This window comes from Mus pahari, chromosome 9 (assembly GCF_900095145.1).
Source record: "Mus pahari chromosome 9, PAHARI_EIJ_v1.1, whole genome shotgun sequence".
In the NCBI taxonomy this organism is placed as follows: Eukaryota; Metazoa; Chordata; class Mammalia; order Rodentia; family Muridae; genus Mus; species Mus pahari.
In genome coordinates this window covers 59,508,404-59,522,630 of record NC_034598.1, presented here as the reverse complement: position 1 = coordinate 59,522,630, position 14,227 = coordinate 59,508,404, and the positions used below count along the sequence as shown (strand labels likewise).

General features: G+C 44.6%; 1 protein-coding gene across 1 annotated transcript in view; it reads left to right on the top strand.

The window, feature by feature from the left end:
* The first annotated feature begins 1,534 nt into the window (after window positions 1-1,534).
* The window catches only part of Best3 (bestrophin 3), a 37,630-nt gene continuing 24,937 nt past the window's right edge, over window positions 1,535-14,227 (top strand). Inside the window, exons 1-4 of the mRNA XM_021205418.2 lie at window positions 1,535-1,612; window positions 3,423-3,590; window positions 7,351-7,445; window positions 7,910-8,143. Of these exons, the coding sequence (XP_021061077.1) occupies window positions 3,439-3,590; window positions 7,351-7,445; window positions 7,910-8,143 (481 nt within the window). The 5' untranslated portion in view covers window positions 1,535-1,612; window positions 3,423-3,438. The remainder of the gene's footprint in view (window positions 1,613-3,422; window positions 3,591-7,350; window positions 7,446-7,909; window positions 8,144-14,227) is intronic.

Below are 14,227 nucleotides of genomic sequence, written 5' to 3'. Positions count from 1 at the left end.
GTATTTCTTTTTATTTTATACATTCTTAAGGGCTTTTAGGGGGAAGTATCCATTTGCTTATTTGTTTTGAGGCTATCCTGGAACTTACTGAATTGCCCAGGCTACCCTTGAAGACTCCTGCTTCAACTTTCCAATCGATAGGATTACAGTCATGACCCACCAGGCACAGCCTAGTGATTTTTATACTATTTCATTCTACATGTTTCTCTATAAAAACTATTTTTTTACTATTCTCTTTAAGCTTGTGGTGCAATGACAGGTGCAAAAATTACCTCAGAAAGTTAAAAGGGTCTCAGGAAATGACCCTCAGATTAATTATTCTATCACCTACAGAACTCAGATAAGCAGCCTCTTTTAAGAAAGAAAATATCTATTATTATAAATCTGAAAGAAACCATCTCGAATAACAAGCTTTTCTGGTTAACCATGGGAGAAACATAATAAGTCAGGGTGTTACAGTTTTCTACTACACCAGATCATCACACACTGAAATTCTCTGTGCACTTCTAAAACACATCCCACATGCAGGTACACCACACATACATATACCACACTCACATATACACCACATACTTACCACACATGCACACAAATATACTCACATCTGACATATACATGCATGCACACATGGATGTGCATGTACAAACACATATAAACCACACACATGTGCATACATACACACCTATACACCACACACATACACACAATACACATGAACACATACACACCTATACACCATACACATATACACAACACACATGCACTTACATACACACACACCTATACACCACACATATCTATTCATCATACACATGTACACATACACACCTATACACCACACACACACATATATACCACACATGTACATAAATGTACTCATATCCTACACACACACATGCACACACACATATACATCACATACATGCACTCACACCTATATACCACACACAAATACACATATCCCAAAGTCATACTACACATGCACATAAATATACTCACATCCTAAACACACATGCATGCACACGTGTGCACGAACACACACACTCTTGCTGCTTTTAATGGAAGAACATTCCCAAGCCCTCTCAGAAGAGCAGAATTCTTGCTGTCTGCCCCAGTGTATGGCTTCATAAGAATTTATTCTTCTTTTCATGCACAAAAAGACAGTTCTAATCCCCTCTTTGGCTACTGGAGTATGTCCAGACCTTTTCACTAGAAAAAGGCTTTTCTTTCTTGATCCCAGGCCAGAGTTGAAATGAATCTTAACTGGACTTAAATGGCCCAGCATCCTCGCCACACCGCTGACTTCTTGTTCAAAGGGGTACTTCGGGCGGCAGGTGGAGTTATAATTATAGATTAGAAAAAAGCACCATCAGCAGCTGTCACTTCTGTTTGTCCCCAGCTATAACTGTCATCAGTGGGCAAACTGGCACAGACAGGCCTCTGCAAGTGGAAAAACATTTAACCCTGGACTCGCTACACGCTGGATCGCCACAGCAGCCGGAGAACAGGAGGAAACCCGGCTGGACACCAGTGAGGGTGGAAGCCGGCACTTCTTCGGGGACGGCCGATCGTTTGAAGATTTCCCTTCCCTTGAGAGACTCCAAAGAAATAGGTTAGTGCTGAAGCCGGCTGCTGCACTTTGACCGTGATCTTGGTGCTTGGTGGGTATAGGGCTTCTGACAGAGCCTAAACTGAGGGTGAAGGAGCACGTGGGAGACAGGGGGGTTGGTTAGAGACTCACTGCCTGGAGAACAGCTTATGACACTGCTGTGCCGCTCTCCCCTGTCCCCTGAGTTCTCCCGAGGCAGAGAGGCAAGGTGGCGGCGATGTCAAAGCGAAGCCTGTTTTAGGGCAGGCACCCCACCCTTCTGTAGTGTCACCTACTGACTTAGGCAAAAGGCCCTGGTTTGTTTAATTAAAATCAACAACCGTGGAGGACAAATCAGCACCTTGTTGTTGCTGCTGTGGATATAGCTGCCAGCTCGTACTTAGAGAAACCGGATAAATCACAGTTGGATATTTGCCCATGAAACATTCTCTTACTTGTGATAGAATGTGTGATATAGATTGCTCTACAGGGAAAAAAATATGCTCTGGGGTTTGTTTGGTTGTTTTGTTGTTGTTGTTTTTTTTTTTTTTTTTTTGTGGGTGTGTGTATAATAATTTTGACCTAAAAACTACATGTTTCCAGCCTGTGTCACTCCGTGAGAAGCTATTTGTAGTTACTTTGGAGAAAGGTTAACGTTTTAAAGAGAGCTCCTTTTGTTTGCATGTGACCTATACTACCCTCTTAGCTGAGTGAGGTTTCCAAACAAAGGTCGGCTTTGAGCCATATCTCCGAAGTCCGATGACACATCTCTCGGCGAGAAGCAGAGACATGCCAGAGAGCTCAAAGAAAACTCGGATTAGGCCCCATTCTCATCCTGCCCACGTCCATGGATGCCCACTATGCCCAAACCCAGAACAAGGAGTTCTAAATTACGGACACACTAGGGATGTAGCTCACGTGAGACAGTGCCTGCCCAGCACACATAAGACTCGGTGCCAAGCAAAACGCTAAGTAAATACTACATACAGTGGCGGGTGGCACAGTCCCACAGTTCCAGCACTCACTGGAGACGGAGCAAAAGTTCAAGGCCAGGTTCAAGGTCAATGTGGGATGACCCTGTCTTCCAAAATAAGAAAGAAAAGACTCAAGCTAGCTCGTCTCTGATTCGTTGAGACTTTCCAAGGGGAAAATGTAGCCTTTATAATATCAAGTTTATGGCGCCCTTTGAAAGGTACAGAATTTCAGATGTACACCCTGAGAGCCGCTGAGAGACTCACATCCCAGTAAGATACCCCCACCACCACCCAAGTAGCCCATCCGTCAAACTGCTCTGGGGGTCTGGCTTCCTCATGACAAAGCTCCTGGTTCCTAAGAAGGGATCAATAACTTTTTCCTCTTAGGAAGTTTAAAGGTGAAATCAATATTTCTTTAAGGATTTTTAGCAGACACTGGCCCAAACAACGAGTATGGCCACTGCTTTTAAAGAACATCATCAGTTTAGCAAACCAACTTCCTAAATCCTCCTGTGATTAAGAAGTAGCATTGCAGAGTGGCTAGTGTGTCTCGTGGAGCAAGAGCTACAGACTCTAAAATAATGCTTATCAAGTGCAGAAATGTCAGGGCTTCTACAAACGGTCCTTCCAGAGACCATCTTCTTCCCCTCTGTGTTAGGGTTAGTGCCGAGATGTTAAATGATGATACGGTATTATCTACAAGTTCTAAACTGTAAGAGGAGTGGGTAATGTAGGGAGGGGGGAATCAGCTGATTAGTTTTGGCTTTAGTTTCCTTTGGTTAAGAAAAAAAGAAAAGTGTATGCCTCTGTTGACATCCAACTTTATTTTTCACCCGTGTTTTGTCTTCTTGCTCTTCTAGAACAAAACTATCCAGGATGACTGTCACTTACTCCAGTAAAGTAGCAAATGCAACATTTTTTGGATTTCATAGGTTGCTCCTCAAGTGGAGAGGTAGTATCTACAAGCTGCTGTACAGGGAATTTATTGTTTTTGCTGTTCTTTACACAGCAATCAGTCTGGTGTACAGGTACCTTTGTTTTGCATGTCTCCTTAAATGGCCCTCAGGCGTTATGTAAGAATACAGTCTCCAAAACTGGATCCCCTTGGTTGCTGCTAGCCTCTGCATTACGTAACCCCCCCTCTCTCTGCATGAACCTCTCTGGCGTCCTCTCTTCAGGATAGGGTATTTTAATCTGCACCTAACCACATATTTGGAGCAATCGACAGCCACCATTCAGACAATGGGCCCTAATTCCAGCCCCACAGAGATTGATCCGATGAGCCTAGCTGCTTTAATGTCAACTGAAAGATTTATACTGACATCCTCATCGGTGTGCCGATTAACGGCAGAGCCCACAGACAAATGCTTTTGTGCTTCTCTCAGTGATGTCATGTGGAGTTTGAACATGTGATCTGACCGCTTACTGCGACTCTACGTGGAGTTAACATATGGGTGAATAGAATTTACCAGAAAGCTTTCCTTCCCCTAATCTGGATGGGAGGCTCTGACCTGGGATGAGGTCCTCCACCCTCACCAGAGAACTAAGGCCTCAGGAATAATTTGCTCTCTTTGTGTCTTCTGATTTCAGGATGTCACGTTTGCAAAAGGAGTTATCTATTCTTTATAACTCGGGGACCCATCAGGTTCATACTTTGAGAGCGAGCATATCCACCTCTCCCAACTGAAAAGTATAGTCTTAGTAACAATTCATCAGTGTGATTAAAAAAAAGGAAGCTTTAATAAGTCAATAAACTAAAACTGAATTACACTGAAGGAAGCTAAAAGGAAAGCCTAAGATTTTTGAGGCTGTATTTCCATCTTAGATAGGTATAAAATTGTTTCTCCCACTGAAGATGAACTTACTGTGAGTTAGTTCACCTACAGCCTTCCTTGAAACTACGAGACTCCACTTGGAGAGGAGGGGTATTCATTTAGTTAGCTGATCATTACCAAAAGCAAACTGTGAACTGTTACCCATCAGAACTTCCAGCCCAAAGCTGAGGATGTAGCTCAGTTGGCACAGTGCCTGCCTAGCATGCAAAACACCCTGAACTCAATCCCCAGGCACTGATGGCACTCACCTGTAGTCCCAGTATTGAAGCAATGGAGACAGGAGGATCCTGTTCAAGATAACTTGCTGCTTGAGTAACAAGAAACTCTGTCTCAAACAAACAAACAAACAAACAAACAAACAACAAGACAAAGCACTACCGTTCCATACCAGTGTACACATTGAATAGATTTTGTGGGACCGAGGAGTTAGCTCAGCGGTAGCATGCTTTGCCTAGCAAGTGGGTGGCCCTGGGTTCAGTCCCCAGTTAAAAAATAATCAGAACAAAAAAAAAACAGCGAGGCAAAAATCACAAGAATAGATTTTGTCAAATATCCTTAGAGATGTCTAGTATCTTTCAGATAGCTCCTATATTCCCTTAGCAGCTCACTTACAGGTTCCTTGGACCTTCAGAGTATGAAATGGTGGCAGATTAGTGCTGTTCTAGGACCGCTATCTCATTAGTTCATTCTCTATGAGAGTTTACTGCTGCTACTGCTATCTAGAAGAGAAAAGCCCTGAGAGCAGATGCTGTATCCCCGGAAATGCTCTAATGCCAAACTCACAGCCCAAAACTCTACACAGATTTTTGTCTTTCCAAAGATCAAAGAGTACATACATTCACAGCAATTACTTTAGCTTGCTTTTTCCTTCCTTTTTTCTTTTTAAAGTCTCATTGTAAATTCTTATAAAAGCAGATCCTTTTTATCTTATATATTTACCAAGAACTGTTGGATTCATAGGTCACCAAAATCAAGCAGACCCAAAAATATAACTATAGTTCGTGCTTTGCCTGCTATTGACTTCGAGTTTATTTCTTCCAATTTGGAGGAATTTGACATAATACTCTCTGTGGTATTTTCTGGATAAGAAGATTCATTTGTCTAATTAGCATCAATACCACCCGTTTGGGTGCTACATTTGAAGATATACAATTGCTTTACAGTTACTTATATAATTGATATTTTTGGTCTTTACAACACCATAAACTAAAAAGAACCCTGAGACTCCTAGAGCTTTGACAATATCCCCAAGTCTAAATCTATGGCAGACCTGTTCTATACCTTGGCCTGGCCCTGCTGATCCCAGGAGCTGTGCTGTCTACATTGAATACTTTAATGTGTGTAATTAAATACTTTACGTATCAGAAAGCCGCTCTGTGACTTGTTATCAACAGGACCCTCCCCGATTCCATGAACTTGGTCGCCTCACCCAAAGCTGACACAAGAGCTCCCCATAACCCCTGTACCCCAAATTCTTTATTCACCAAGACCAGCCCCTGACAGTACTCTGCCTTCAGCCTCTGAGACTGGACACTGCTCCTCTGCTTCTCTGTCAACATTGCACTCACCCAAGGGAACTTTTGATACTTGTTCTGATAGATCTTTCCTTAGGTTTCTTGTTCCTTAGATGAACTGCACTATTGATCTATGCACATTCACATGTGGTCTCTCTTTCCACATTCTGGTAACTATTATTAATGTGTCTTTAGATTCCTTCTGGCCCTGAATCCCCTCCCCGAAACATAATAATGGTCTCATTATGGGCAGGCATGTTTAGCAATCTCAGAAAATAAGTTTGGGGAGGTAAAGTCAGATCTACAGGAGAAGTTTTGAGCACATGGACGAATGTAACAGTGAAAGTTTCTGCCTTTCAGATTAAATCAGCTTTATTTATATCCCAAGTATTGTGAATATTAAAGTAAACAATCGCAATATTACCCGGCAGATAATATATGCACAATCTAGAATGCATTAATTGGCTTGGTTAAATTAGTACGTTCTGGATTAAAGGTCAAGATGTTGAATGTTACTCAATAATGACTTAATAACTCTTAACCCACCAAATCAATACTCTCTTTCTTTCAAGTATTCCTAATGAATAATTGAAAAATGGAAACCAAGCCTGGTGGTGAAGGCCTATAACCTCAGCTAATTGAGTGGTTGAGGCAGTAGAATTACAAGTTCAGGGTTTGCTTGGTCAACAGCAGTGGTTCCCAACCTTCCTAATGCTGTGACCCTTTAATACAGTCCCTCATGTTTTGGTGACCTCCCCCCCCCACCATAACATTATTCTGGTTGCCCATAACATTATTCTGGTTGCTACTTTATAACTGTAATCTTGTTACTGTTATGAATCGTAATGTAAATATTTTTGGAGATAGAGGTTTCCCAAAGGAGTCACAGCCCACAGGTTGAGAACCACTGGTCTATAACGTAAGCTCAGGCCAACGGGGACAACTTAAGTGAGTGAGACCCTGTCTCAAAACAGGAAAGAGTGAACTGCCGGTGGGATTCAGTGATTGTCTGTCTGGCACGCAGCCACCCTGGCTTTAATTCTCAGAAAGAAAAACAAAAGACTCGTTTGTAACTTATCTTTCTCCAGAATCCAATGAACCAGTTATATAAAACTTTAAAACTACAAAGCTTTAAGAAACGAAGTGGTTACCAATTCCATTATTTAACAGCCATCATATTTATGTGCTAAAAACCTTTAATACCGGAAGTACAAAGCAATTTTTTTAAAAAAAACTTTAGAGACACATCAGTTCAAGGAAAACAAAACAAAACAAAAATTTAGTGTTCCAAAAAAAAAAAAAAAAAAAAAAAAAAAAAAAAAAAAAAAACCCAACTGAGATTAAGATCTGTGCTTAATTGTTTGCACTTGATGTCGCCTGCAGAGCAGGCGCAGGAGTTCCGTATCATAAAGGGCTGTGCGTTTTATTTTTTGCTTCAGATTGTTACTTACAGGAGCCCAAAAACGTTACTTTGAAAAATTATCAATTTACTGTGACAGATATGCTGAACAAATTCCAGTAACCTTTGTGCTTGGTAAGTATAGGTCACACGCAGAATGCAGCCACACAGCTGTCTCCGTTAGATGACACAGATGACCGCATGAGAGTGCTTCCGGGCTGTGAGGCTTGCCGGGAGAGCCGCTGCTTGCAATCACGCACAGCCGACCCTAAAGTTCGCCTTCAGGGCTGCTTCCGCTAAGTTAGCATGGAACAGTTTGAGGTCTTAATCGGCTGTTGGACCATTATTAAGCTTTCTCTTCACTAACCCTCCATTTTTGCAGTCAGTATTTGAGTTCTAATACCCACCTACTGGGTACCCTGACCTTGTCAGGCATGTATGGCATTTCCTCCCCTCCTGGAGGACAGAAATCCTAAGATCTGGAGGGTAACATACTCTCATAGCTCGAGTCCCTAAGAAAGCTAAAATTCTGCTACACGTGTGTCCGCTGAGATGTCTGCTGTAAGAAACTGCATGATGGCGTCTGGTTATCCCAACAGGGTTTTACGTCACTCTGGTAGTGAACCGATGGTGGAACCAGTTTGTGAATCTGCCTTGGCCGGACAGGCTGATGCTCCTCATCTCCAGCAGTGTCCACGGGAGCGACCAGCATGGGCGCCTGCTCCGAAGGACGCTGATGCGCTACGTCAACCTCACGTCCCTGCTCATCTTCCGCTCGGTGAGCACGGCAGTGTACAAGAGGTTTCCCACCATGGACCACGTGGTCGAAGCAGGTATGGGTGTGCGCTTGGTAGGAGCCACCAAAATGCTTTTGAAAGTACCTAGGTGTATTTATTCAAGAAAAGTGGCAGAAGCATTCTTAAAGGGCAAAGATAAGTAGGTAAGATAGGACTCCTGCCGTCAAGAAGTTTCCTTGGCAGGTAGAGGACAGAAGTAGCCGAAAGCCAAGATGCCTTAAGATAAATACAATGATGGTGATCGGTCATTAAAACAATTTATTTTGTTTATTTTCTTCTGTTTTTCACTTGTTTTTTGCTTTGTTGGTGGTGTTCGTTTGTTTGTTTGTTTGTTTGTTTTACTTGGCTTGGCTTTGGTTTTGGTTTGTGAGACAGATTACCATGGTGTAGCCCAGGCTGGCCTTGAACTCACTGCAATCCTCCTGCCTTAGCCTCCCTGGTGGTGGGATTACAGATGTGAGCCACCGAGCCCAGTTTGTAGCTATTTCAGTTAGGTCTCAGGACATCCTGAAAACAGTAGAAGGTGGATTTTAGAGATTGCAAGCTGTCCTGAGTCACGTAGCTGCAGAGTTGAAGGAACAGAATTAAAATCCGGGCTCAGAAACACTATAATAAAACGTGTCTTGAAGCAAAGTCGCTTCTAGATCGCTTGCTGTCCGTTTTCGTCCAGGGAAATGGGATGAAACCCTCTTCCCCTGTGTGGTCGTGAAAGACTCTCTCAGGGTGGACCTGTTGTCTCTTCTGTGCTTCATGAGATGGTAGACAAATATTCTGTGTAGGTTCCTGGGTCGTTCCTGGGTCCAGCATGCTGAAAATGAGTCACGTGTGAGGTATGGTGCTCTCTGGGATGGAAACATTTAGCGAAGAAGCTGTTCAACCAGCCTTCAGAAGAGTGAGGGCTGAGTGAGGTCATTCCTGGCCCACAGTGATGATCCGGGAGCTCAGGTCTGCCTTCATTTAGGCTGCAAAGGAAGCAAATTATAGTAAACTCTCCAGTGTCCTTTGTCCTCCAAGAAGACTACTAGAGGGTTTTGTTTGTTTTGGTTTTATTTTTTGTTTTTACTTTGTTGTCTTTCTTCTTGTTTTGAGTTTTTTAATTTAATTTTTTTATTTAATGGGTAGCACAGATAATATCTAAGAGCACACAGCACAAGGATTGGAATTCTGACTCCACTGCTCACTAGTCACATGACAGTACTTAGGTACTTAGCCTTCCTGTGCCTCTATCTCCACATCTATAAAATGGGCTTATGATAGCTAGCGCGTATAAGTTGTACATCTTGTAGGTTCAGTATGAGAACTAAGTAAGCTGATATTCACAAAGCGCTCAGGGCAGTTCCTAGCGCCTGGAAAGGACTGTGTACTTTCTTGCTACATTAAAGGAGCCATCCAGACCGGCTAGCACTGGATTTTGGTCACGTCTGAAGACTCTTCGTGCCCACGGCATCCCAGATCTTCCAGATCTAGTTTCACCACAAGATTGAGAAAGTCGGAGTGGGGGAAGAAGGCAAGGGTGTATGTACATAATAGGCCATGACTCCGCCAGTGAGATGAGCCGATTCAGGGCAGATTAGAGTACAATAAAGGCAGGTTTGTTGGGGAGTTGCTCTAGGGCAAGTTCACTGGGCCCCAAGACTGAGATCAAGGAAGTCACCATGGAGAGGGGGTAGGAGAGAGAAAGAGAGAAAGGGTGTGTGTACAGAGAGAGAAGGCTGGGAAAGAGAGAGAGAGAGAGAAAGGGGGAGAGAGGGAGAGGTATGAAAAATATCTGGATTATATAGCCAAGAACCTCTAGAGCAGGGGCAGCCCAGCCCCTAGGCTGGAAAGTTCAGACCTGGGGGCAGGGTTTGTCAGGTAGGGACTGAGGGGTGCTGGGAGAATCTGGAGGCCAGGTCTGATTTGATGTGTAACATATGCACCTCAGTCCCTTGTCCCTGGGTCCTAAATCAAACCGTAAGAAAGTTGTGGGGTGCAAGGAATTAGTGGGGGATCCAGGCAGAAGGTTGAGTAGCCTGGCAAACACATGGGGGTATTGTGTGAAATGCCAGGAACCAAAACCGCATTAACCGCCTGCTGTCCCCCAGTGTATTCGTAGGATAACTTCAGAATAACTAGCCCAAACTGCTTCTGGGCAGCTTCAGTTTCTTACCCTACTGCTGACTGACCTCTTGTTCATCGGAAGTGCTTTGGCCTGGACCCCACTTTGAACTTACTGACCGTAACAAACCTGAACCTTTATTTAGATGTCATGCTTAGACCCCTCAGTTAGACATGCCTCCATGTTTCTCCCTCTGTCTTTGTATTTTAAGACAATCTTGTCACCTAGCCCAGACTTGTCTCTCATGGGATCAAAAGTGTACATCCCCATTCCTGGCTCCATGTTACTTTTCCGGCACAGAGGTTGACAATTAGTTAGTCTTTAAGGGGACACTATAAAAGCAAACAACAACAGAACTGTCTTTCTGAAAAGAAGGGAGACAGAGGGGATAGGAGTCATCACCACTAACAAAGGACCCACAAAGAAGACGTAGATTCAGACCAGAGCCTTCCTGGGGACTGCGGAGATCTAGGGCGTGCCCTCGGGCAGTGGGTCTGAGTCACTTGTTTGTGCATAGCTAGCATAGTTCTTGGTTTAAATTTCTTAGGACTGGATGAAGGAGACAAAAAAAAAAAAAAAAAAAAAAAAAACCAAGAGATTAGATGGAGCCAAATCTTTCTTAGAGCTCATGAACCCGTGACTCATACCAGCCATAAAAAGGCCCTGTTGACCCTGGGACAGAGCCAGATAGTGGGGGGCAGCAGCAAAAGGGTTGTCCCAAGTTCAAGGCCAGCCTGAGCTACAGAGTGAGTACCTGGCCAGAAAGGAGTACATAGCAAGATCCTGCCTCAAAGGGCAACACAGAAATGAAGGGGGCGGGGGTGCCTTTATAAAAGGGGCAGAGGACGCAGCTCGCCTCAGGAGTGTAAAGCGTGAGTGCAGCTTATGGACAGCCGTGGAGCCCCTGTGCTGGTTGGGAGAGCAAAGGTTCAGAGCTCCTGAGCTGCAGGAACAGCCCCAGAGGCCAGGACTCCCTGCTGTCTCAGCCAGCACCCTCCATCCGCAGCAGCGCTGACTCATGCAGCAGCGCCTGGCTCCTTCCCCCACGGAGAGAGCTGATTCAGAGTCTCATCAGGCTCTGTCCCCAAGGTGTCCCAACTGGACACATGCCTCTGCCACTCCCTGACTGTCCTTTGCCTGCCTGCGCCAAGGATTCTGGGAAGAATAGGAAGTTGGAGATAGTGGAAAATATTTGGCAGATGTCCTGAGTCCAGTCAGGGCACCTACTCCTGCCTAAGGGGACAGAGCAGTGGTAACTATGTCACTACACTGCACTCTGGGGGCAAAATAAGTGGGTAATGCTGATGACAGAACCACAATCACACACACATAAGCACATACACCCCACCCCACACACACACATACATACATACACACATACATATACACACACACATACACACACAAACATGCATACCTATATACACAAATACAAACACATATAAATACACATATATACACACATATACAGCTAAACACACACATGTATACACACATATGTGTAAACACACATACACACATAGACACACATACACACGCATACACACACACCTTCTCTACCGACGACCCTACTTAAAATCACCTGTAAGAAAAAAGTATGTATTTCAAACTAGAGCGCACCTCAGCCAATGTTAAATCCAGTGATGACAGATGTCTGTATCTCACAGGATCCTAGGGCAGTGGTCCCTGAATCACAGGCCGAGAGATACTGAGAGTTAAGATGGCTTCCTCAAAAGCTCGGCTTCCCACTGCTTCCTTGAGGGCTCTGGCTTGCATGGCCTCCCTCAGGGGCACGGGGGCAGGGGGAAGGGGGCAGGGGGCAGGGGGCAGGGGGCAGGGAGGAGACAGGGGAGGATGGGAGAATGTCGACCAGATACCTCCTCTGAATGAAAGCTGAGCCAGACAAGCCAGGCCCTTCCCTACCACTCTCTGAACTTCTTCGTTTTTACATGAAACAGTCAAGTTTTTATTATTCTGAGGATTGGGAAGACCATACCACATGGTACCAGGGAGATGCATCTGATTTGTTATCGCAGGTTAAATTTCTCAAATTAATAATAAAAAGCTTGTATTTCTGCTTCTGCTAAAATTGAATGAAAACCCAGTTGTGTTCCTGAAGCCCCCGAAGTGTGGGTGGGGGGCGGTCATTCATCAGGAGGACTGCAACAGAGGCTCTGCTACTTTGCCTGTTGACACTGAACTTGTTCTGGAAAGTTCTAGTCATTCCAATCACCTGCCCTGGAAAATGACACTCGTCCTAAGCCAAGTACATAATCCTGGATCTTTGCTAACTCCAGTCATGACCTTCATCAAGTGTGCATATTTTAGAAGCAAGCTGAATCCGAATCTTCACCTAAGACTTCACGCGTCTCAGGGAACAAAATAGGTCTCTGCAAAGAAACTCACCAGAAGCCGGGCATGGTGGCGCACGCCTTTAATCCCAGTACTCAGGAGGCAGAGGCAGATAAATTTCTGAGTTCGAGGCCAGCCTGGTCTACAGAGTGAGTTCCAGGACAGCCAGGGCTACACAGAGAAACCCTGTCTCGAAAAAGCCAAAAAAAAAAAAAAGAAAGAAACCCACCAGAATCAGAAAGATGAAAACAAAATTCCCAACATACTCTTGAGAGAGTAAACAATGAAGCTGGCAAAAGCTGCCAGGCACTTGCTCATTCGACAGAACTTCTGGGGAGGGAACGTAGGTGGTTGGTTGAAAGCCTGGCCAGCATGCACAAAACTCTGGATCTAGCACACACACACACACACACACACCCACACACCCTTCCCCTTTGCACTGAGGAGAGCCAGACATGGAGGCTTGTGCCTCTAATGGCAACACTGGGCCAGTAGAGACCACTGAAACAGGAGTTCGAGGCTGTCTTCAACTACACAGTGAGTTTGAGGCCCACTTTGGTCGTTAACCAATTTACAAATAAGAGAGTGGAAAGATGGCTCAGCGATTCAAAGCGCTTGCTAACCTTTTGAATTTGGTTTGGCCTGGGTTTGATTCTCCGCACCAAGTGGCAGCTCTAGAACTGCCAGAACTCCAGTTCTAGGGGATCCAATTTCTGGTTTCCCTGAGTGCCAAACATGCCTGCACTACCTGTACATTCATGCAGACAAGAACTTATACGCAGAAAAACAAATAGATAAACAAATACATTAGTAAATCTCTTTTAAAAAAAAAAAATAAGAAAAGCACATTTAGTGCACACTGAATGCCAGGCAATGGGAACACAACTTAAGCAAGAGCGTCAAGGTCGCTGTGGACCAGTAACAATTACCGCAACTTTTGTCCCGCACTAATCATTATCTGAAGCGAGCACGGACACATTTACAGCTGGACTTGGTGTTTCTACCTGTGTGTCTCTCTCTCTTCCCCTAAAGCGAGTGGTTTCCTCTTGTGCTCCGCTAATAAGAACATTTAAACATGATAACCTTCCAAGGAAAGTGCCCCTTTCTTTTCTAAAAACCCTGGGACTTTAAAGTTCTCAGAGCTTCTCCCGGGACCAGTGGAGCGCAGACTCCTCCACAGTTTTCAGCGTCTGACTCACATGATATAAAATGCCAGCGAGCGCTGGGCCTCCGGGTGGCTGAGGAGTAGAAGCCCCGACTTAAGATGCACCTGCTGCAAGACCGGCCCTGTTTGTGTTTCTGGCCCAGCCAGATCTTGTAATCTGGGACCGCTCCCTGAGAAAAGCACTTGGATTTTGTATATTTATTCCTGCCCTTCAGCCGGCTGTCGTTTTCTTGGGTGTGTTCCTGGTTCTCAGGCTCCTAGGGCTTCTTTAAGTGCCTAAGTGCCCTTAGAGAAGAGATGGCCAAAGGGACCGTGGTATTCACACCTCGCCAGCTTCCTCCGCTGGCTGAACTTTTAGAGGCTGAGTCAGTTATTCCTATATTCTCACATGACGAGCCCAGACAGACAGAATGTCATCCTGTGAGGGAAACCTGGCTCACCGTGCGCATTCCTTGCGTCACACAGGAGACAAAGCACAAGGCAGAAGTGGCCCTCCTTAAACTCA